A 23490-nucleotide genomic window follows, 5' to 3' on the forward strand; every position below is an offset into this window, starting at 1 on the left:
ATAGTTTAACTGGTGTAGCAACTGCCCGTTTTAAAGATGTGACTCACGCTTGAATGATAAAAGTACCCAAGTGTTAACTGCTGTTCCATATGGCTCTGACTTAAACAAAGGGTGTCATTCAAGGGCCATAGGATTGCCAGGCAGGGAGGGCCACATCGCACACAGTTCTGACCCTGCTCTGACTCAGGATAATGCCGCAGAAAAGGCTGCTTATGTTTCTCAACCTGGGATGTTGGTTATCTGCTAAGGAAAAAAGAATATATCAGCAAACATGATAACATAATTGCTAACATATTTTTTCTTTCTTGGGCATCAGTTTCCTGGATATGATGCTGATCTTGAGAAACACTGAAGACCCATAGAATGAGGTGGAAAGTGTTAGGTTATATTTAGGTACTTGTAGCATTTAATCAGTTCAGTTGCTAAAGCAGAGTCCATAGAAAAGGAGGAGTACTTGATCAAAATCAGAAAGAGTAACGATAAAAATAGTTTTTACAATTATTTTGATGCTGTAATTTTCTGGACTGACACAAAGAAATCTGGAGTCAGTTAGAAACTTTTGCTTGACTTTGAAAACTTCTACCTGAGCTTTGGTTCAGCCCAGGGACTGCAGGCCAAGTGTTTGCTTAGGGTACTTGACCTAGGCTTTTTGCTGTAGAGAATGGTGTTGCAGGCTAACTGCAGGCACTGGACCTTCAACTGGCCATCTCTATGCTGCTGTCTTCCTAGAGGACACCCTTTGGAATCAAAAGGAAAATGGCCACTGATGCCCTTGGTCATTGGGGTAGATCCTTTGGATTTATCTGTCACTGCGGTCACAGAGCCAAACATGAGTTTTTCTCTTTTCTCTTCTTTTCAGTGAGAGACAAGAACTGAAGTTAGTGATTGCCTCACAGTGATATGGTCATAATTTCAGGGACTGACCAGTCCATAACACTTACAGAAAAATAGGACCAAGAGGGATATTGAGTACAGGTTAAATGTAATGTTTAGTATCAGAACTGAGAACTGAAGAAGTTCTGGAGATAAACAGGCATGTAATTTAAAAGTGATAATGACAGCAACCCAGAAAATTGTAATCCTGCTTGTAATTACAGTTTTAATTACTGATATGTTTTCTCCTGTGGCCTGATTTTGCCTTCTTAAATTTTCTGGACTAATTTTATATTCCCCAATTTTTCTTTGCAAATGTTTTTCATAAAAAGAACAGCTGTTCTCCAAATATTACAGCTAAATTCTTACAACATCATTTTAGTAGTTCCATGGATGTCAGTCAAGCTGCCCACATGAATGGATGAAGAGTGCTTTTGTATTGATATTGATTGCTATAGGACTGTGATAATTTTTTGTGGCTTGTTAGCTTTAAGTCTGAATTAAACATAATTCTTATTGATGCTATTTTTACTATAAAGTTGTCAATTTCTTCTATCTTTTCAGAATATATGGAGTGTTTGTAGTACAAAAAGGAATGCAGTGGAGCTTTTAAGTTACATATGTCTGGACAGAAGCTTTATAAGCCTTTTGAATTCTTAGAGAATTAAGGGGCATTCACACCATTAAATGGCGGCACTTGTTTATCATCTTCACCAGGTCCCAGAAGTATTACCTTTTGGGTCTCAAATTCTAGTGGTACACGGAAGCTACTGATGGATTAGCTGGTTATCAAAAGTGGCTTTTCATGCACTGGAAAGCTAATGAGGGTAGCAATGATATTTTAAATCCTGCACTTAAAAGAAAACCAACTCTATAAAAATTCCTGTATCAGTGGTTAAGTTAGAAAACATCAGAATAACACACAGAATTTGCACTTATTCATTTTCTGAACAAGTGTAAACAACAGAGTACAGACTGGACTGTAAGCAGTACATTAGCTAAGATAGATTAAGGACCTAAATAATCATATTAATATGATATTTGAGTAAGTAATGTTTATAGCAAAATATCTGTGTAAGATTGTCATTCAATGTTTGTGCCTATGCATCTTATGAAAGTGGAACTGAAGCGGTATTTTAAAACTTCTATAAACATTGAATTCTCTGCTAAGGAAAATAGTTAAAAAATCGTTACGGCATGCAGTGGTAGTGTCTACTGAGGAATGTTTTTGTTACTATTCTACACAGCTAGTTTTGAGAGCTTGCTGTAATCCTGATTAAGCAAAGAAGCTCCAAATCAGATTATACATCTGGTAGCAATTAGATGGAACAGTTACCAGCCAGGGATATAGTATTTCTACTGGAAAAAGAAAAAAAACACATTCTGTGGTATAATTCAGCTACAGTTAGACATAATCTCCCTGTCTCTTCATAAATTATATTCACACACATTTATAATTGTTGCATTGCCCTTTTTCTAACATGTTGAAATGAAGAATGCCTCATGGATGACAAAAGTCCTTCAGGCTGTCACGTTTATTGAGTGTTGTGAAAGAAACTGTGGAACTATTTTCATTGTGTTATCTGAATAGAGAAAATATGGGAGAATCTTTAGCACAAAGAGGATCATCTTGACCAAATGATTGAAAAAAAGCAAGAATTAATGCCAGAAGATAGTTAATAAATAGTCTCAGAAGGTGAGTGGTAAAAGCTCCATTTTAGCATATTTAAAATTTTTACCACTAAAGAATTTATTTTGGAGGATAAGCCTACACTGATAAGAAGATAGATTAGATGACCTAGGTTCCCCACCCACTTTTTTATTTTATGTGGTTCTGTGAGTCTCTTGAGCAATCTAAGTAAACAGAAAAATATATAAATGAAATATTTGAAAAGTAAGTAGAGTTTAAAAATAATATAAAAGGACTTGCTGAATGAGATGTTGGACACTCTGCTCTGAGCAATGGCTACCTGAGGTGAACCTGGTCTGATGATTAACATTAGCTGAGATTAAGCAAATGGATTATGATGTTTTTTCTAGCTGAGCGCACTTGGAATAAGACTAAGGATGTTCATTTCATATGGCATAGACAATCACATGTACAATTTATAAATCTCTGAAAACAAGCTAACTACTCTTTTATTTACATAGGATGTGACTGTGGGTGAGTATGATGAAATTATATGCAGTACTTACCAGCTATATGGCATTAAACATATTCTTATATATTTAGAACAAAGTCTTCCACTTAGTGTCTTTATAAAATTTAAAATCTTTGTGCATAAACTTTAAATGAGTGCTTTTGTTTATAAGAATGCAGGTAAAGGGATTCAATTCTGAATTCTGTTTGATTTTCTGGCAGAATAAAATTCTTAACATTGTAATTGCCAAAATATCTTAGCAGACAGTCTGTATCATGTAATATCAGCTATTTCTTAATTTTAAAATAAAATCATTTAAGTATGAAAATTGATACTATGTTTAAGATGAAATGAAAACTTATTACAGTGTGATCACCTGTAGTATGAAATAGTAACTTGTACAATATGTAGATTATTTATTTGTTGAAATGTTTGCTATTTGTAAGATGCAATTATAAGATATCTGCAAGTTGCATAAGCAATTTCCATTATTAAAATTAATACTAGAAAATATTCATACATGGTGTGCTATGCAACCATCAGTCTGCTGCCAAAACTGTTTTATCATTCATTTTATGTTTTCCCAAGGAAAACTTGTTTTTCTTAGTTACTTTTGTGAATTCAAATTATTTCATATTTATAATGAAAATTGTTTTTTTCTTTACATGTATATTCTCTCTCTGTTTGTTTTGGATTTCGTTACTTCCACAGTGTCAAGACTCAGTCTAATAATTATCTTTATGTAAAATGTATTGTATTTCTCTTCCAAATGTTGATGCTTACATAACTGAATGTTTTACAGAAGTACAAATATCCAGAACGACTTCTAAGAGGCTAATTCAAAAGCAATTATTATCAGTAGTCTCATGAGAAAATCCACCTGTTTTATCTCTTGTAAAACTGAATAATCATACAGTTAGTTAGATGAAATTCCACTCTATTTTCATAAAGGGTGAGAAGTTGTAGTACAGAGCAGCTGAGGAGCTACGTCTGTTCATTTCCGTCTCTGGCCATTAGTGACGATGACTTAACAGTTTTCTCCCCTTCCTCAGAGATCCTGGACTGGACTCTTTTAGTGACCTCAACTCTTCTTGGCCAGTTAAATGGGGTAACACAACATTCAGTTTGCTCAAGAACTTTACTACTGTCATTGCTGCCTTCACTAGAGTAGAACATTTGCTCTGCAAAGAGAGTAGGAAAGTTTGTGTTGCAGCTAGCAATAAAAATGCCCTTATGGATTTCCTCTAAGAATATCAGTATAAATAGAATGATGCCTGAAGCATAAAATGGCTGGTTCAAATTCTGTCCCTAGTCTTAACTCACCTGTCAACCTCTCAGTTTAGAATTGTCATGCAAATTTAGGCTTCTAATGAATAGATGTGTCCAAAACCATGAGCAACTATAGCTCAGTTGAAGTGGAGCTCCTCCCTACCACAGAAAGTAAGCCATTTCACTAGCCATCATGGGCTGGGCTGTATAAGTTGCTGCAGCCAAGCTTGAAAATTTCTTCCTGCATATTCTTTAAATAAATACTTACAGATTTTTGGCTGTTTTGTTTCGTTTTAATTTTAAATGGAATTGTGATTACCTAAATCAATCTTTGTGAGCATTCTAGTGCAGACCTGTTCAGTTATTTTTCAGTTTTAGCACTTAGAATGAGTACAATTTACAGCATAAATAATGCATTAAAAGACATTGCTTCCTGTGCTCTGATCATTGTTGAAAATAATGAACGTTTAAAAACTTATTAACTCTTAGTGAAGGCAAAACACCCAAGCTGAAAACAATGCATTATTGGAAAAGCTGTAAGAACAAAGTCAGATAAAATCTTGTCAAAACGGACTTTATTTGAACCTTGACTGTCTTGGAAAATAGCAACATTTTCTTATCAGTTTCAGAACTGATGTATGCAGTAGTAAAATAGTCAAAATATTGTTTCCCATAGCTTCATTAAGAAAAATATGTAGTAGCCGGAAGACATTGTTCCATTAGTCAATATGGCAGCTACATAAAGGTGACATTGTCAAAGAATTTAATTTATATTATTTTGATGAAAAACATATTCCCTGAGACTGCTATACAGCTATTCAGTAAAACTCTACCAAAACTGCTTCCCTGAGGCTGATTAGTTGACTAGCCATTTCTACCCTGTGTTCCAGTCAAAGCAAACCAATCATTAAGATAAAGTGATTTTATTCATTTAAAGGGTTGTCATTACAGTATCTGTATATAGCTTGGCTTCGAATGAAAGGTTGCAGTAAGGGTGCTCTATTTTCAAGCATGAGGATTATCAATATAGTTGTCAGAAATAATCTGTTGTTTAAAAGAGTGGTATTCAAATGTTTCAATTTAAAGGCTACTTCTGCTGAAGAATACCTGTAATTTTTGTGTCTGTATAAAGGATTTAAAGACTTTTCTCTTACTAAAAAAGTCTTATTTGTTCAGTAGTTTTTCCCTCAGTATAAATGCAAATATTGTAGTGGTTTATGTATCATGAAATACAAAACTTATAATAGAAAAGCAAATGATCTGCCAATTTATGATGCAACTTAACTCTAAAACACATTTTGGGCCTTATTCTGGTATAGTTTACAGTGTAGTAAATCAGAAGCCTTTTCTCTGACTCCAGTGGATTTGCCCTGGTATAAAACTAGTATATGAGATCAGAATGAATTGTATTGTCTTTCAGTTTTGTTATTTTGGACTGAATATAGCTAATGCCTAGGCACAAATTACTCCCTCTTAATAAGGATTTTTCTTATATCTTAATTATGAAATGTCATTAGCTTCATCCTCAAGAAAGAAAACATCTAATTATCATTCTGGACTGATGTCATGGTTTATCCCCAGCCGGTAACTAAGCCCCACACAGCCGCTCACTCACTCCCCTCACAGTGGGATGGGGGAGAGAATCGGAAGAGTAAAAGTGAGAAAACTCATGGGTTGAGATAAAGACAGTTTAATAGGGAAAGCAAAAGCTGTGCGCGCAAGCAAAGCAAAGCAAGGAATTCATTCACCACTTCCCATGGGCAGGCAGGTGTTCAGCCATCTCCAGGAAAGCAGGGCTCCGTCACGCCTAATGGTGACTTGGGAAGACAAACGCCATCACTCCCCATGTCCCCCATTCCTTCCCCTTCCCCTAGCTTTATACACTGAGCTATATGGTCTGCAATACCCCTTGGGTCAGTTGGGGTCAGCTGTCCCAGCTGTGTCCCCTCCCAACTCCTTGTGCCCCCCCAGCCTCCTCGCTGGTGGGGTGGGGTGAGAAGCAGAAAAGCCCTTGACGCTGTGTCAGCACTGCTCAGCAGGAGCGAAAACACCCCTGAATGATCAACACTGTTTTCAGCACAAATCCAAAACACAGCCCCATACAAGCTACTGTGAAGAAAATTAACTCTACCCCAGCCAAAACCAGCACAACTGACAAAGTACCTTCTTCTAAGGCAAGGTCCCTTGTACCAGAATGATAAGAGATTTGAAATTACATTGGAGAATTTTGGGAATATTTGCAAGCAGAGCTATGCTAACTTAATCCAACAGTACTGGAGTCTTTGTGGAATTTAGAGATAACAGCTTGGATCCATTTAAATCCAGTGATTTTTGTCACAACTTGCTGCTCTTGATTTCTTACAAATTCTCTTTCTGCACCTTTCAAAATGTAGACCATATTATTACTAGTCATAAGAAAACTTTTACATCCATCTCCTCTTTCTTCCAGATTGCTGTCAAAATGAGTGAAACACCTTCAACTAGTTATTCAGTGAATCAGCCAAACTCCTCTGAGAGTGAACAGAGTTTATCCACGCGGCATTTCAATGTTACTGAACCTGTTGTGGCAAAACGGATCTGTTTCTATAAAAGTGGAGATCCTCAGTTTAATGGGATCAAAATGGTCATTAATAACCGGTCTTACAAAACATTTGATGCCCTGCTGGATAGTTTATCCAAACGGGTCCCATTACCTTTTGGAGTAAGGAATATTAGTACACCAAAAGGGAGACACAACATTACCAATTTGGAGGATCTTGAAGATGGAAAATCTTATATTTGCTCCCATCAGAGGAAAATGAAGCCCATCAACCTGGAACAGGCTAGCAAAAAGCCGCTGCCCTGGCAGATCAGTAGGCCTGTCAGCGCTCGTCGTCACGCTGTGCAATTAGCAAGGGAGAATGAAGATGGATTTGGCCATCGAGAAAGCAAAATAACGACTCCCAAAAAAATGCTTGTTTTCAAAAATGGGGATGTAAGACTCAGACGCACCATAGTTCTGGGAAAGAAAAATACACAAACTTTTGAGGCCTTTCTGGATTATATGAGTGAGTTAATGCAATATCCAGTCGTGAAACTATATACCACTGACGGCAGAAAGGTGAGAATAAAGATGAGTACTGACAATTTTTCTATGATTTCTTCTAGATTATTTTTAATTAAAAAGGTGATTTTATCAATTCTAAGCTTGGGACACTGGTCTGGTGTAAGATCTGATGTGCTGAATTTCAGCTGTTTCCTTTCTATGCCTTTTCCCCTTCAGAAAGGCTACTAGCTTGGAGGAAATATACTGGAATCTTGCAATCAGAAAGAAGCAAGTGATAACATTTTATTTTACGTCATCATGAAAAAACACTTTTCTTTTTCTTACTCAGGCCTCTTTCAGGTGTGCTCTGAATCCTATATTTTTACCCATTTATACAGAAACTTTCTTTGGTCTTAATGCTGTTTATCTGTGATTTTTAATGTTTTAAAAATATGGTAAGTAGCACCTAATAGCCACACATATTTTATCATTACACAAATGCAGAGTGGTTTGCTATTAATTACTTGCAACTATGACACCTGACTGTCTATTATAGTTTTCAAACCATGGACCAGGTTCTGTACCTCTAAACCCAGAAGATGCAGCACCAATAATACTGATTTTCAACTCACATACTCTTTTATAGAATTTTATCTCACTTAAGTGTTTTATCTGTGTGTTGTTTAACCACAGAAAAGCACTTGTGATTATACCTAACAGGTGTCTAGAAAGACAATTCCATGCAGAGCTCCAAGAGTTCAAGGGAAATCTTGCGTTTACCCTCCATTGGGTGAAATTCTGTATTAGGTTGGGAAACTGTCCATATTGCCTATAAGTAAGTGAAGTGCAGTTTGTAAGACTTATCTTGCAGTATATTTTGGAACATAAATTCAAAACTGTTAGACAAGGCTCTGAGCATCTTGATCCAGTTAGACCTGCTTTGAGCAGAGGGTTAGACTACATGATCTCCAGAGGTCCTTTCCCATGTATATTGTTCTGTGATGCCATCCTGTTCCTCTGTGGCAGTACAGGTCAAGTACTTCTGGTGTATTCTCAATTTCCCCTTTCTTCCTCCAAATACATGTTCATAATTATACCTACCTCCAAATGTATATTCTTGTTTTATGGCTATGAACAGTCACTGTGCAATGATGAAACAAAATTACATATGCAAACACTTAAATTATAAGAAAATTTTGATCTGGATCCAAGTTTCTTCTTGAAGTCTTTTTCTAATATATTTATATAACAAGACATACCCTTACAGAGATAGGAATTGCCTTATAGGAATTGAAAAATTAATTCTGTGCTGTGATACATATTTAATAGCCTGCTGCAAACTAATGTAGAGACTAAGAAGTGAAGATATTAAAGCATGAAAGGGATAAATCTCTTACATTATTTTTTGTGGTTACTAAGGCAGACAATTTAATGTTACTTTTCTTTCCCAGGTTCCTAATCTTCAGGCCCTGATATTGTGCTCTGGAGCTGTAGTCGCAGCAGGGAGAGAGCCTTTTAAACCAAGCAATTATGATTCTCTTGGGTATTCACGCCCTGCTAAATTGCTTGGAATTGCAAATCGTGTGTACCCAAAAGCAAATGCCAAGTCAGAAAGTGAAAACAGTAAGTTCTTTGAATTAATTTGTATTTTATTAATTGGTTTACCTCTCTCAGCATAAGACATAAACCATGACAATCTTACTAGGATCAAGGATATTCAAAAAGGCCAGTTGAAACTGTTTATATCTGCTCTGACTCCTCTATAAGCATAAGAAAGATCAAAGTATTAATGTTCTTTTTAAAATGTAAGTTTCTGCTAAGTACTCAGCTAGTTTGCATATTTTCTTTCAAACAGACTTATTTAGAATATGGATGCAAATCTATAAGTATATTTTATTTTAATGCACTTGATTGTCATTGTTATTAATTTTTTTGGTGTCACGGTTAATAACGGTAGTGGTAAAAGAGAAGCCACAGGCTACTTCAGGCTCTTAACTGACTGAATTTCTTGAGCAAAACTTTTGTGCAGTTTTCAGAACTTACCTTAGCAAGTGGAGGTTTGGCTTATCATTGTCATGACTTTCACTTTTTCCTGTGTTCCATGCTTCACATAAACAGGAAAAACACCCAAATAGCACTGATCCACTCGCAAATTCATTGTGTTTTTGAAGCTGCTTTTGTCTAAACAGTGGCATCCTTTCCTATATCCTCATGGCTGTGATACATATTTTTTGAATAAGTTTGGGAAAAGATACACAAATAAGTACTTTCCCTTTGATTAGTCATGGAGTTGTGCCACTGACAAGGTCTGTAGGAGTGTGAAGCGGCCAGTGGATGATCAAGAACATGAGGAGCTATTGGAGAGAAGCCAGGCTAGCTGAATAGCCTGAGGTTGAGGGGAACAAAATGCTGTGATACCAGAGCTTTAGGTCATGTGGGAATCCTCAGCATTAGAGCATCCCGTAGGGCAAAGGTACTGTCTAGGGGGAAACTTGTTAAATCCTTGTACTCTTCATACAGCTGTATGCTGTACTAGAGAGCCCAGGGAACACTGTAATTGTTCATGTACTGAGACTTTCCATGGTAATCTTGACTGTGTCATGGAGCACTTTGATACATAAGACACTTGGCTTCCATTTACTTGAAGGAGTTTCGTCCACATCCCTTACAGTTTATTATGTCCCCACCAAACTATTCATTTTAGTTTTTCTCAACCTTCATGTTCTTTGACTTGCTCAGCTTGAGAGCTGTTTGCAGAGCATAATTAATGAGTCAAGAGAGAATGAATAAGAACATTTTGAGAATGAAAGTTCTGCAAAAACAAAATGTCCTACCAAAATTTTGCTTTGAGCCAGAGATTGGGCCTTGCAATGGTAAAAAATGTGAGTAGCTGAGAATCTGATAAACTCCCTCTTCTAATCCTTAGTTAACAGCAATTACAGAAAGAGAGAGAAAAAAACAACCCTCTTTTGTCTTTAACCTGAGAAATTCATAAGTATCCTGTGTAGGAGACATCACTGATGATGTGAGAGCCTGAAAAATCAGATTTCAGGTGCTTTGTGCCAATTCCGTTTCCTGAGAAAGAGAAGGTGAGATTTTTACTTTGGGAAGCATAAGGTCTGGTCTGTGTTAGAGGAGTTAGTACAAACTTTTATTTCTGATTCTGTTCATGGTAAAGCACATACCTGGGAAATTTGCAAGGCGATCTGCCTGAAATTATAGATACGTATCTGTAATAGTAATATGTTAATTGTGAAAGCCTTGATCTGAGACCATTTGAGACTCACTTTAGAAAAAAAATATGTTTAAATTCAAGCAATGTGGATAAGTTAACATATTACATGTGTTAAAATACCTTTCTGCAAGTGAAACCTTTCTATTAAATGGTGGCTCCTATATATTTAGGTATCAGTAGAAGTTGTGGATGTCTTTCTGTGGGTGTACATGCACTGTTTCCCTCACACATGCAGAACTTCTTGGAAGACAGCAAAACTTTATTTTTATCTCATGTTCTTTCATCTCTCACCTCTTCAGTGACAACTGCTAGAGAGATGAGATAAGATTTTTTAAAAGTCAAGTTATTACAGAGTAATCAAAACATATTTTGGGAATATTTAATGTGTGTGCAAACATATTGGGCCATACTCAAAATTAATTGAAGTCTGGAAGTATTCTCATTGGCTTTACTGATTTTTGCACCATTGTCTACAGTACCGTAGCATAAAGTGTATCTATCTCAGAATGTCATGATTTAAATTCAGATTTTAGAAGAAGTTCAAGTGCTTCAATGTTTACTTCTCTATAGAAGGTCAGTCCAGGGGACTGGATCTGAACCCTTTATTCATGTATCAGTGACACTACTCACAGTAATTACTCATGTGCGGCAAATTGTTGGATTAAGCCTAGGGAGATATATGTTCACCTTGACTGACACATTTTAGCACTAACTGTATGAACCATTAGGAAATGATATATTAATGATCACTCAGGCATGAAGATGTAAAGTTGGTAGCTTGAAGCCCAAACAGGCGAGGGCCTGTGAATCCCTTGAAAAGTTCAAGGCAACCTCAGATCCCAACTAAGTATAAAATGAGAGTATTTAGTATTTTTTTTAGGCTTTGGAGCTTCAAATAAGACTCTAGCTCTGGCATTAGAAAGAACCTATTGCAAAATAAAATTAAGTGGAAAAGTAGTTAAATGCTTGATTTTGTATTAAAAATTGGTTGTATTTCTCTCTCTAACAGCTTCTTAAAATGAACTGCAAGATTAGCCATGTTTTTCTCTTTACTTTCTAATACTCTGGTAAAATAAACACACTTCATTATCTTCTTTTGTACTAATTTTTCTCCTTTCTTCTTTTCTCTTCCTTTGCTGCTGGTCTGCTGTCTCATCATCTGGATGCTCATGCATGATATTTGTCCGCTCTACTTTCCACCTACTGAATGAATTTGGGTTCTTTCAATGTAATTATTGGTAGTAATTGCTGAAATGAGCTCTAGCTCAAGATCTCAGATATTCTCAGTTTCTTCTGATAAAGGGTCCAGCAATGATAACAACTCAAATGATAACAACTCCCATTCTTCCTATGTTCCTGACAGCCATAATGGTATAGGAGGAAATCAGTCAGTTACTGGTGAAAAGTTATCTGTGGCACAGTACGAAGATGACATTGAGAAATCTGTTCACCTTAATCAAGATGGCAGTATCACAGTGGAAATGAAAGTTCGATTCAAAATTAAAGAGGAAGAAAGCATTAAATGGACAACCACTGTAAGTCGTGCTGGCCTTTCTGATGACAAAAATACCACCATTTGCAATTCTGCAATGTGTGCAGAAGACTGCTTAACCAATGTAAATGTATCAGAACACATAAAACCAAAAGATGCTCCATTTTTGAAGAGCTACAATAAAGAAGAGGGAGACTCATTACAGCAATTAAATGCCCAAGTGTCAGACAAGGAATCAGAGTCTGATTTAAAAACTGCTGGTTGTCATATGTGTGAGAAGGACAATACTGCAGATCTAGATGTAAGCAATGTACCTGACGATAATATCAGGCCTCGCTTTTATAGGCCTCCCACCCCTGGGCCAAGACGTGTTAGACAAAAAAAAGCCATAGTTGAAAGTGTCACCTTGGTATCTGAGAAAGAGGTTCAGGAGAAGACAATAGGACAGTTTTCCTACAGTGAGGAAATACAGAACGGAGAAAATAAATCTGAGTATTGCATGGTAGCTCATTCAAGCAGAAAAAAATCAAGTGTCAGTAATCCAAAGTTTAGCGAGATGAGTGGCAATGATATATTAAAGCTTTCTTCAGAGAATATAAAAGAAGAAATGCTCTTTAAAGTAAGCCACAAAAGTAATGATTTAATAGAAACCACAAATAGGAAGACATTAGAACTGCCTGATGAAGATGAATTGGTGCAGAATATATTGGAGAAATCAGTCGTGGAACAAGGTACATATAACAGTTTAGTATCAACCTGCAAAGCTAACATCAGTGGTTTCACACCATCATCAAAAATTTACCAGGCAGCTAGACCAGGTTCAGCAGACCACATCCATGAGTCATGTGATATTAAACAAATAAAAAGATCACTGAGTTCTTTCATTACATATTCAGAATTATGTCAGTCAAAAGAAGAAACAAAATGCAAAGCGGCTGATCTATTACCTATTTCTCAAGATCCAGCGCATTCAGCCTGTCCCGGACATAGCCAGATGAAGATGATGGTACCTCCAACTAGTAAAGCTCCTACTGAGAAAATAAACCCAACAACTGGATTCTTTCCTACTGTTACTGAAAGTGAGAATCAAATCAGTGTCAGGACTGAATCTGTGGCGGCAACACATGTCATTGATGACAGTCAATCTGCATCTTCCCTCACCAGAAAGAAGAAGAAAAGAAAATCATCTAACTTTCTAGAGCAAGGTATATATGAAAATCAAAAAGATAAAGAAATTTCAGGGATAATTAAAAATGAGGGAATGCATATCACAGACAAAACCACACAGGATTCCACAACAGAGGCTATGGGTAATTATTCTGAAATACCTCAGAAAAAAGGAATGGATTTTTTTGTAAAAAAAAATGATGGGTCTGTCAATTCAGGCAAAAGCATATGTCCTGAAGATGAGTTCTATCACCAGGATTCAGTGGAGAAGAAAGGATTATCATCTAATACAACCCCAAAAAGTAATAACAACAAGTTGGCCAAGGTAAAATTGAAGTCAGGCAAAAAAAAAAGTATCGTTTCATCTGCAAGGAGTGAAGATGGTTTAATGACAATTGATTCAAACAATGAATCAGAACACAGTCAGAATACACTGAGTACTGAGAAAGAAGGCACACATCTCACAACCAATTCTTTCAAACAGACATCTAACAACTCAGCAGTCATTTCATTGTCAGAAGTGCCAAAGAATCTTAACTTTGAAAAAGAAAAGGAAAAGAATATTTTGGAAAATTTGTCATCAAAGAAAGAGAAAAAGCAAAAGGGGATGAAGAAGAATCTAAGTAAAGGTGCAAATAAGTTAAGTATGTCAGAGAGACCCATTACACTAGAGGCTCTAAAACAGGAGGAATTTCAAGAGGAAGGTGTTAAGCATTCACTTGAAAACTATGTCCAAACTTGGCTGAAAAATTTGTTACCAAATTCTGTCTTACCCCCTATAAATAAAAAAGAAGGAAATGCAGAGAATAGCAATGTCTGTTATTTTCCTGAAGAAAATACTGATGCTTCTATAGATAAAGAAACCAGATTTATCACAAATAAAGTACATGTGACTGGAAAAAACCATCTGGTTGAACACAATCTGACAAAAAAAACATTAAAGCCTATTTGTGAGTTGGGAACTTTAGAAGAATCAGCCAAGGATTCAGGTGAAATACAAACTGACTCTTTCATTCATGCTAATACAACTATAGTAGAAGAGTCCAAGTGTTCCCTAAAGTCAGAATTTCATCATGATGGTAAACTACACTTGTTTCATGAAACACATGACAATGATAAAAAAATGCCAGAAGTTGATATTCAAGATACCAACCTATGTAAAAGAAAAAAATCTGAAGTTGCTGTTCAAGTTGATTGCACAATTGTCAATGAGAAAATGGGAATTGATATTCAGAATAATTGCATGTCTAGCATGTTGCTACATGAACTACAATCAACTTTGCTTGGTCTCCAGAAAGAACATAGTGGATGTATAGGAAAAGCTTGCAGCCTTTCAGATCTTTCTCCTTCAGCTTTTGGTTCTTCTTCCAATGTCCTCCTAGCTTGTCTACTTGTACTGAATCTGAGAGAGAGTTTGATTGGGACAAACAAAGATGATATGCAAAAAACTGCATGTAGCTGTTCTGAAATATTTACACAGTTACAATTTCTGAAACAAACCACAGTCATGGAGAAAGTTGATGAGTTGAAGGCTGCCTTCTCACATTTTCACCAATCAACAGAAAACAACTTATTACACTTTGGGGGGGAACTCAAAAAGCAGGACTCCGCACATTGCCATGAGAATATGCCCATATCTGAAATTCATAATGGTATACATTTGCATGAAAATGAAAAATCTGTTGAGCCTTGTATTCCAAGGGACAGTGTAAATTCTGAAGAAGCTCTAAAATTGACTGGTGAATTAGAAAGCTGTTTTGATATACAGAAAGATCTTTGTAGAGAAACAGAGACTTTAGACTTGAGTGCTCCCAAAACACAGGTAGATGGTCAATATGCTGATATTAATTCAAATACCTGTAGCCTTGCATCAGCTATAGAGCTACCTGAAAGAAATGAAGAAATGCCTGATAGCCTATATAAAAAATCTCAAGATGAAAACACTGATACATCATTCAATAATGAAGAGTCAGAAACTTCAGTGGAACCTAACTCGACAGTTCATAGTGTAACTTCTAATGATAAATATCGTATTTTAGATCAGGATACTTCTGAGTTAGAAGGTGAAAAAGATATTATACATGTTACTACTGATAAAAGTGAAGATAAGAATGTTGATCCAAAGTCAGCAGATAATGACAAAAAATCAAATAACCAACTTAAACTAGCTGCTGAAACCTCTGTAGAATATAATAATGAGGGTTATTCTGTACAGGAAGACAAGGAAGATGTAGAAGCTTGTGAGGAAACCTCTGAGAGGTTATCTACAGTCTCTCCATTATCTTTTTGTTATGAATCAAAGCAAATTACAGAATGTGATATGAGCGAAGGAGAACAGAAATTGCAAATAGAAGAACCGGAGAATAAAATGTGTTCAGACACCTCTCAATTAAAAAAATGCTTACAAAGTCCTGCTACTTCAGACTGGTCAGATTACAGACCAGATACTGAAGAGAGTGATTATAACTTTAGAGCATCCAGTGATTTGACCAATGAAAGCGGGGAGGAAGCAGTGCTTGAAAAACATTATAACACTGGCTATGTAAAAAGAACTATTGAACGACTTTATGGCAAGACGGAAGCTTCATTTAAGCCTGACTTTCACAGAGGATTTCCATATATGTCAAAAGTATTTCAAAAAGATACTGAAGAATTCCACTCTGCAGTGGTGGAAAAAAACATTTCTTTTTCTCAAGAACCTAGGTCCTGCTCTGTAGAGAAATTGTCACACTCTTCACTACCCTTACAAGAATTTCCAGTAAATATAAACAAAAATGACACGATAGTGAGAAGAGAAAACACTTCTTTACCAACACCACAACCTACTCTTACCAGAGAAGAGACAAGTTATACTGATGACCGTTCAGGGGAATCTCCAATGCAGCATTGTCAACCTAGTGTACGAGCTAATGAGGATGAAGGAATATTGATAGATAAAGGCAAATGGCTTCTGAAAGAAAATCATTTGATAAGAAGATCACCACCTGAACGGACTGGAATGTATGGTAATCTGGATACAACATCAACAGACACAGTCCTTGATACTAACAGTGATGATGTTCCGTACTCACACTTTGGCAATCTGAATCAGTACCCAGACCTCAATGAAATCTCTTCTTCAGAACTTGAAGACATGGCTAAACCCTCTGAAAATTTTTGCAACTACTTCAATATACCTCACAATAGTGATTCAGACCCCTTTCAGGATGACTTAAGAACAAAAAGCAAACCTAGCCCCAATGGTAAGATCACTCCCCTTCCTGCAGCAAACAAAGAAAAGATCAAACCATCAGTCATGGTAGGTTCTACTTCCACACATCTTTCCACACAGGCTGATACCAATTTTGCAGCCTTCACATCTGTGGAATTCAGATTGCCTGATAACAAGGTGCATCCATTGGAACAGCCTTTAAATGACGAACCCATACAGTTTCAGCCAACAGATGTTACTAATGCTAACAGAAGTGCTCTTCGGGAAGAAGATTCTCTGGATAAACTCCACGCTATATGTGGCCAACATTGTCCAATACTGACAGTGACAGTCACACCAATTAATGAGGAACAGAGAGGATGTGCCTACCAAAAGGCATCTGATATTGAGAACCAGCTGGGTTCATGTTTGTTGGCCAAAAAGAGTGAACATTTACAATGGCCAGGTGAAGATATAGTAAAAGACAAAAATCATCATGTGACTCTGAAGAATAACTGTATCAATAAGATTGCCAATAATATTTTTAATAAGTTTTATGTTAATAACACCTTAGATTTTTTTAGTAACTTTGGAATACTTGCATCTTCAGCACTGAAAGACACAAGCAGTTTAGGGAAGTTACATGTTACAGAGGATATGAATGTAAAACCTGTGGAAGTCAGCAATTGTCAAAATAATGTATCCAAACACATACCCAGTGATCTTGTGATAGGCACAAACAGTGAGCTACCCAACAGAAAGCCAAAAATATGCCAAACCCTAAGAATAAGCCTAATTCATATTGTTGGAGAAAAATTTTCTCCCATGTTGGCAGATCCAGCAGAAACCTGTCATTCTGAAACATTTCTGAAGTGTGACACTTCTTTAAATAACATTGAACACAATGCCTCTGAAAATCTGAAAATTGAAAATGCCTTTCCTACAGAAGAAGACAAACAAGAAGAAGAAGAAGGAGGAAGAGGAGGAGGAGGAGAAGAAGTAGTTTGCTTTTGTACAATGGACAATGGAAGCAGTAAAGATGAGAAAGACTTGTAATAGACATCTTGGAATTTCTGTAACATTAGACTAGTGAAAACGTCTTCAGAAAAAAAAAAAATCACAAAATAAATTGCTGAATGCCACACCCAGTGAAACTCCCAATGTGAATACAGCCCAGACCTAGATAAATATAAATCACAATTGTATATCATTGCTGAAGTACAGATAATTACTTAGATTTTTATGGGGACCAACACAGGAAGAAAAGCTGTTCTTCTAAGACAGTGATTTCTTGGTTAAAAACCATTTTTTTCCTGAAATGTTGTCTGCTCAGAGATATTCCATTGTATATTGACCATCTTATTTGTAGAGAATCAACTAGTGCTTATTAGAACAGAGAACTGAAATTTGAAACACCCGCCTGAGTTCCAATATAAGATTCTTATATTTCATGATATTTGAGGAAGGGGTTTGAGAATTATCTTTCAGTAGAAATTCTTTTTCCAGAACAAAATCAACTGATATGTTTCATTTGAAATGAAAAGTAGGAAGTACTGTTCAAATGCTGTAATGGAATGAAAAGTTGGAAACCGAAGTCAAGTTAATTTTATGTAGATTAACATTATCAAATTGCTCTTCTGGTTTTTAAAGGCCAACTTCAGAATATTTACGTGAGTAAAGAGATCTTTCAGCCTGTATATGGGATCCCAAACGAAGTTTGCCTCTTTTACCCAGAGGATACCAGAAAAGAAGCTTATTTATTGCTACTGGGGTTCCACAGGAACTGAGAAGGGAAACTGTGTGTCAATGGACTTCCTGACTGCCCTTGCCATAGTCCTTTCTGAGGCAGCACCGCTCACTCTTAAAATTGTTCTATACACACCACAAGTTTTAGTTGTGTGTTCTTCTGTAATGTCTGTACTTTAAAAGTGATCCATGTTCTTTTTGTTTGGTATTTTTTGTAAATATGTTGTATTATGAAAAACCAAGGCATATGTAATATGTTTCAGGATTTTTCAATCTCTTATTAGAATTATTTTCGATACCTGTTTACAGCATTTTTTAATATTATGTGTGCATAGTAAGCATTTACATGGTTTACAATTTTCAGCAAATGATTTTAAATATAAAATTGGAAAATATTTAATGTATATTGTGATTAGGCAGAGTATTTCAGTTTTTTGGCTAGATTTTAAACTCTAGAGAATGAGAATTTGGCCATTCTGTACTCTTGGAGACTGTGTCTGGACTAACTGGAACGTACATGCTGTGATAAGCCCGGGATCATGATCTTTTGGTTATCACTGGGACCAAATTAAAGGCTGACACAAATCCCTTTTGGCCCAGAGGCTTTGATTGTCTCCCTGTGAGACAGAAGGCACATGGAGGGGAAGTAGAAGTTGGATCTGGAGCAAAAGGGGTTTGCAGTACAGGTAGGAAACCTAGAAGTGCTCTTCAATTCTTTTTAGGATTCTGGTGGCAGATATGTTTCCCCATAAATAAGTGATACTTTTGTGTTGTTTGAAGCAGTGTATTCTATGTAATAAATTAACATTACCACCCTAAAGCAACATATATAATCTAATATATTTCACACCAAATAGCTGTGTGTTATTTCCTATGCTGGCCTTGTTTCTGATGTTCTTCCCTCCATCTCCACGTTTTTTGGTGTCCTCCTTTGCATGTTTTAGAACTGCTCCAAGTGAAGAGTCTCAGTGGTATTTTTTCATCATTTTACACGTCAATACAGAAATAAAACCTATGTTTGGAAAATGAAGCTTGAAATTACTAGAATCCAACTAAATGCCATGTTCTGCGTACCAAGGTTCTATGCTGCAAATAATGTTGTTGTGGTTTAACCCCAGCCAGCAACTAAGCACCACGCAGCCGCTCACTCACTCCCCCCCATCCAGTGGGATGGGGGAGAAAATCAGGAAAAGAAGTAAAACTCCTGGGTTGAGATAAGAACGATTTAATAGAACAGAAAAGAAGAGACTAATAAAGATAATGATAACACTAATAAAATGACAACAGTAGTAATAAAAGGATTGAAATGTACAAATGATGCGCAGGGCAATTGCTCACCACCCGCCGACCGACACCCAGCCAGTCCCCAAGCGGCGAATCCCTGCCCCCCCCCACTTCCCAGTTCCTAAACTAGATGGGACGTCACATGGTATGGAATACACCGTTGGCCAGTTTGGGTCAGGTGCCCTGGCTGTGTCCTGTGCCAACTTCTGGTGCCCCTCCAGCTTTCTCACTGGCTGGGCATGAGAAGCTGAAAAATCCTTGACTTTAGTCTAAACACTACTGAGCAACAACTGAAAACATCAGTGTTATCAACATTCTTCACATACTGAACTCAAAACATAGCACTGTACCAGCTACTAGGAAGACAGCTAACTACATCCCAGCTGAAACCAGGACAAATGTCTAAATGTTAAATAGGCAAATTAACAGCTATATATATGTCTCCGTCATTTGCAGTCTTTCTGCTGCATTCACAGCACCTTAACTTTTTCAGATCAAGGTTCAAGAACCTTTAATCAGATGTTTATTATAGGGTTACTGAGCAAACTAAGCACTAAAAAGGTGAGATGTGAGGTAGTGCCTGAGGTTACAATTAGCAGAGACCACAGCAAGTGCTGAAATTATTGTTATATTAACTGAAAGACTTGCTTCTGATTTTAGTATGTTAACTGAAAGAGAAGGAATGAAATGGTCACCTCAGAGCAGGAGAAAAGCTTGACAGTGAGAGGTACCATACTGTCATAGGGTTTATATATTCATTAATGGTTCAGGAAAGATATAGAATATTAAGTGGCTGAGATAGGCAGATAAAATAAAATTGCTTCCATTAGGTAAGTTTGGAGAAGGCTGAAGAGAGAACCTCACAATGCTGGTGACTAGAGCAACATACTGATTGATAGAGGGAAAACCACCATGAGTAGTATGAGCTACTTTATATAGGTAGCTTAATTCTGCAAATTAACTGCAAAAGATGTAGAGTCCTTCTGAATTAGTCAGGATAAAATACACTTGGAAGTGTCAAGCATATTAAATAATGTGTAAAGAACAGGACAGAAAACAATTCAGCAGGCTTTCAAGGGCTTTACATAGATTATGCCATTCTTCTAGAAGGAATTCAGTTTTTGTCTTGCCTTTATCAAAAAAGAAACAGTCAATAAAACATATAGATCACAGTCCCAGGAAGTTTCAGTTTATCTAGTTTAGGTCCCTGCTAGAAAGAAACCACACAATTAAGTAATTCCATTTAATTACTAAATATCATTTTAAAACTGGTTATCTATAGTCATTACAGCTTCCACTGGAGGGATGTTCTAGAGCTTGAGTCCTTCTTCTGATGTCTGTCTTAACTGTTTTCTAATTTCTATCCTAAGCCTAGTCATGGTTATTTTATATACATGTGTCCCAAAGCCATCACTGTCATTGACTTAGATATGTCTTTTTCCTCCTTGGTATCTATCAATAAAATCAGACATTATCTCAATTTTTTCTCCTACATAAACATTTTCTCCATTTCCTCTAATTGTCATGGTTGTCTTTCTCAGGACCTTTTCTAGTTTCAATAAATCTTTTTTTGAATATGGTTACCAGAACTTTATGCAGTACTTGGAAGGTTGTCTCTCTGAACTCTGGGACACTGGCAGTAAAATGTCTCTACATAGAGATCTCTCTCCTGGTGCAACTTACAGTCACATTGATGATTCACTCTATTTTTTTTAAGTGATAAATTACCTGTTCATAGCATTAAGTTTTGGTAGTATTTTTAAAATGCATTTCCTTGAACTTTATGCTTTTACATATTATCCCTTTTCTACTACTCTGGATTTTCTGATCCTCTTATACTTTGACAATTCTTAGAGATTGTTACAGAAATTGCCTACTTTATACAGTATATTGAAGAAAATATGAAATCCAGATGAATTCCAACACTGATTCCTGAGAAACTTACTGGTATCCCTATAAATGAATACTTCTAATTTCTGCACTAACTTATAATTTCCCCTTTAGCTAGTTATTTTCTTACTCTACAGTCTTGCACTAATCCACTTCTCCATTTTAGCTACTAATTTCTGATATAATGCTGGGATAGATTAGAGCTACTGTAGTTTCCTTGTCTACATAGATGAATTCTCATCATCATGGAGGAGATCAGGTACTTGAACAATGCAAGTCTGGATACCTTGTGCCATGTATCTGCGTTAAACTGATGCTGGTAATCTTTTTTTCTGCTTAGCTGTATATATCTGGAGATAACTGTCTATTAATTTAAAATTTGTTCAAAAACAATACCTGGTATTGCTTTGGTGTGAGATACATGGGTTTTAGTCTCTCAGCACACTCATCATCCCATTCTGATCTGCCATTTTAAGTTTCCCATTCCATAGCCCATTCTTGTCAACAATGCTGACACTCCCCAATCACTGTATGTCACTGTTCTTATCTAATAAAAAAAAAAAAAAGGCAGTTTTCACTTTATTGTAAAGGCATACTTAGCGTTCTCAAATTCAGCACATAGTGTACATAGTCATCTTTTCTTATTCTCTTTTAATGTGTATGGTTAAATAACCTTTTTCGTTAATTTTCCTTTGCTATACCTTGCTTTTCAGTTCTATTGACTTCATTAACATCTTCCTTTAGTTTTGAAAATTTGCTCGTTTTAAATTGAAGACATTCTGGACTAATTTTACTGTGAACCGATATAAATATTGAGGAATTTTAAAAATATTAATCATACAAAAATCTTATTCAATAAGAGTCAAGATTAGCATTTCATCTAAATACACTATTTTCTGTTTTTGTTTTTTTTTTTTTTTCTTTCAGCAATATCTCACAATTAAATTTTCAAACAGATGTCACTGCCAGCGCATGACAGGCTTATATACAAACCAGTTACATAGTAGAGAATTTATTGGTAATCTTTACTATCCTTGACCTGAAAAAAATGGTCAAACAGATCTTCTACTGACTTTGTAGTGAATATTCACATATGACTAAAGGTAAAGACTGAAAACTATTAACTGGAAAGGCTCCAGGAGACTGAAAACAGTGTATTGGAGGAGAAGCCATTGCACTCAGTAATCTATAGTAATCACTACTATTTCTAGTGTGATGTATAGAAAGCTGGATGACATGGTTTTGCATACCTAAAAGTGTATATAACATAAAAACTAATGAGAAATGACTGATTTCTCAGAAGTGTTAGGATCCTCAATTTGAATGTATAGAAGCAATGCTTTGGTATCGTTTATTGGTTTTCATTTCTGAAATGCATAAGGCATATTTATCTTTTAAGGGTGTCAGAAGAAAGCAAGACCATTTATTTAATTTATCACTATTAAACAAGTTACTTGACTTTTATAGCACTGATGTTATCAATATCATTAGTCTAATTACCATGTTAATCCACTGTAAGAATTAGGAGTATTTAATGCAGTTTTCTTACCTTAATAAACTAAATTAAGACAAGAGGTTAGGTACACCTACATAGAGTGACTTAGATGTTTTATACATATGCTAGTTTCTCAGTTATAAATTAGATTAACATGGAGGATTATATGGTCACCCGTCATCCGTCAAGGCTCACAGAAAGTTGGAGCAGACACTGCTTTGGATAATGTACAGAACCCCCTTTGTAACAGAAACAGCAAGCTAACTTCAGCTGTGGAAAAAGCAGATTACTACAACTTTTGAGAAGGACCACACTGCTCTGTTGTCAGAAAATGTGATTCTGCCAGTTGTTTCTCCTCCTCAGGTCTCACAGTTGTTATTTTTTCCCTATTCTTTCAATTTAATTTGTTCAGTCTATAACAATTCTTGTAATGATGAAGTTTAACCTGTTGGTAAGCGTAGTTGTTTGGCAATTTATTATTTAATAATGACAATATAATTGCTTAGGAAGCTTGGTACTATAGCTGCACATTCACAGTAGTTTCAGAAAAGTGCTGCTTTAAGAGTATCTCTTTAAAATTGAGTAGTGGTGTATAGTCCAAATTTCTCATGATAATAAAGTATTTTAGATGCCTGCTCTTAAACAATATAACTTGTCTCAGATTCTGTCTCTGTCTTTTAAAA

General features: G+C 36.1%; 1 protein-coding gene across 1 annotated transcript in view; it reads left to right on the forward strand.

The window, feature by feature from the left end:
* The first annotated feature begins 2865 nt into the window (after positions 1 to 2865).
* Positions 2866 to 23490, forward strand: part of RP1 (RP1 axonemal microtubule associated) — a 185149-nt gene continuing 164524 nt past the window's right edge. The window contains exons 1-3 of the mRNA XM_069779350.1: positions 2866 to 3037; positions 6733 to 7383; positions 8760 to 8931. Coding sequence (XP_069635451.1) covers positions 6745 to 7383; positions 8760 to 8931 — 811 coding nt within the window. The 5' untranslated portion in view covers positions 2866 to 3037; positions 6733 to 6744. The remainder of the gene's footprint in view (positions 3038 to 6732; positions 7384 to 8759; positions 8932 to 23490) is intronic.

The sequence above is a fragment of the Haliaeetus albicilla genome, chromosome 3, assembly GCF_947461875.1.
Source record: "Haliaeetus albicilla chromosome 3, bHalAlb1.1, whole genome shotgun sequence".
In the NCBI taxonomy this organism is placed as follows: Eukaryota; Metazoa; Chordata; class Aves; order Accipitriformes; family Accipitridae; genus Haliaeetus; species Haliaeetus albicilla.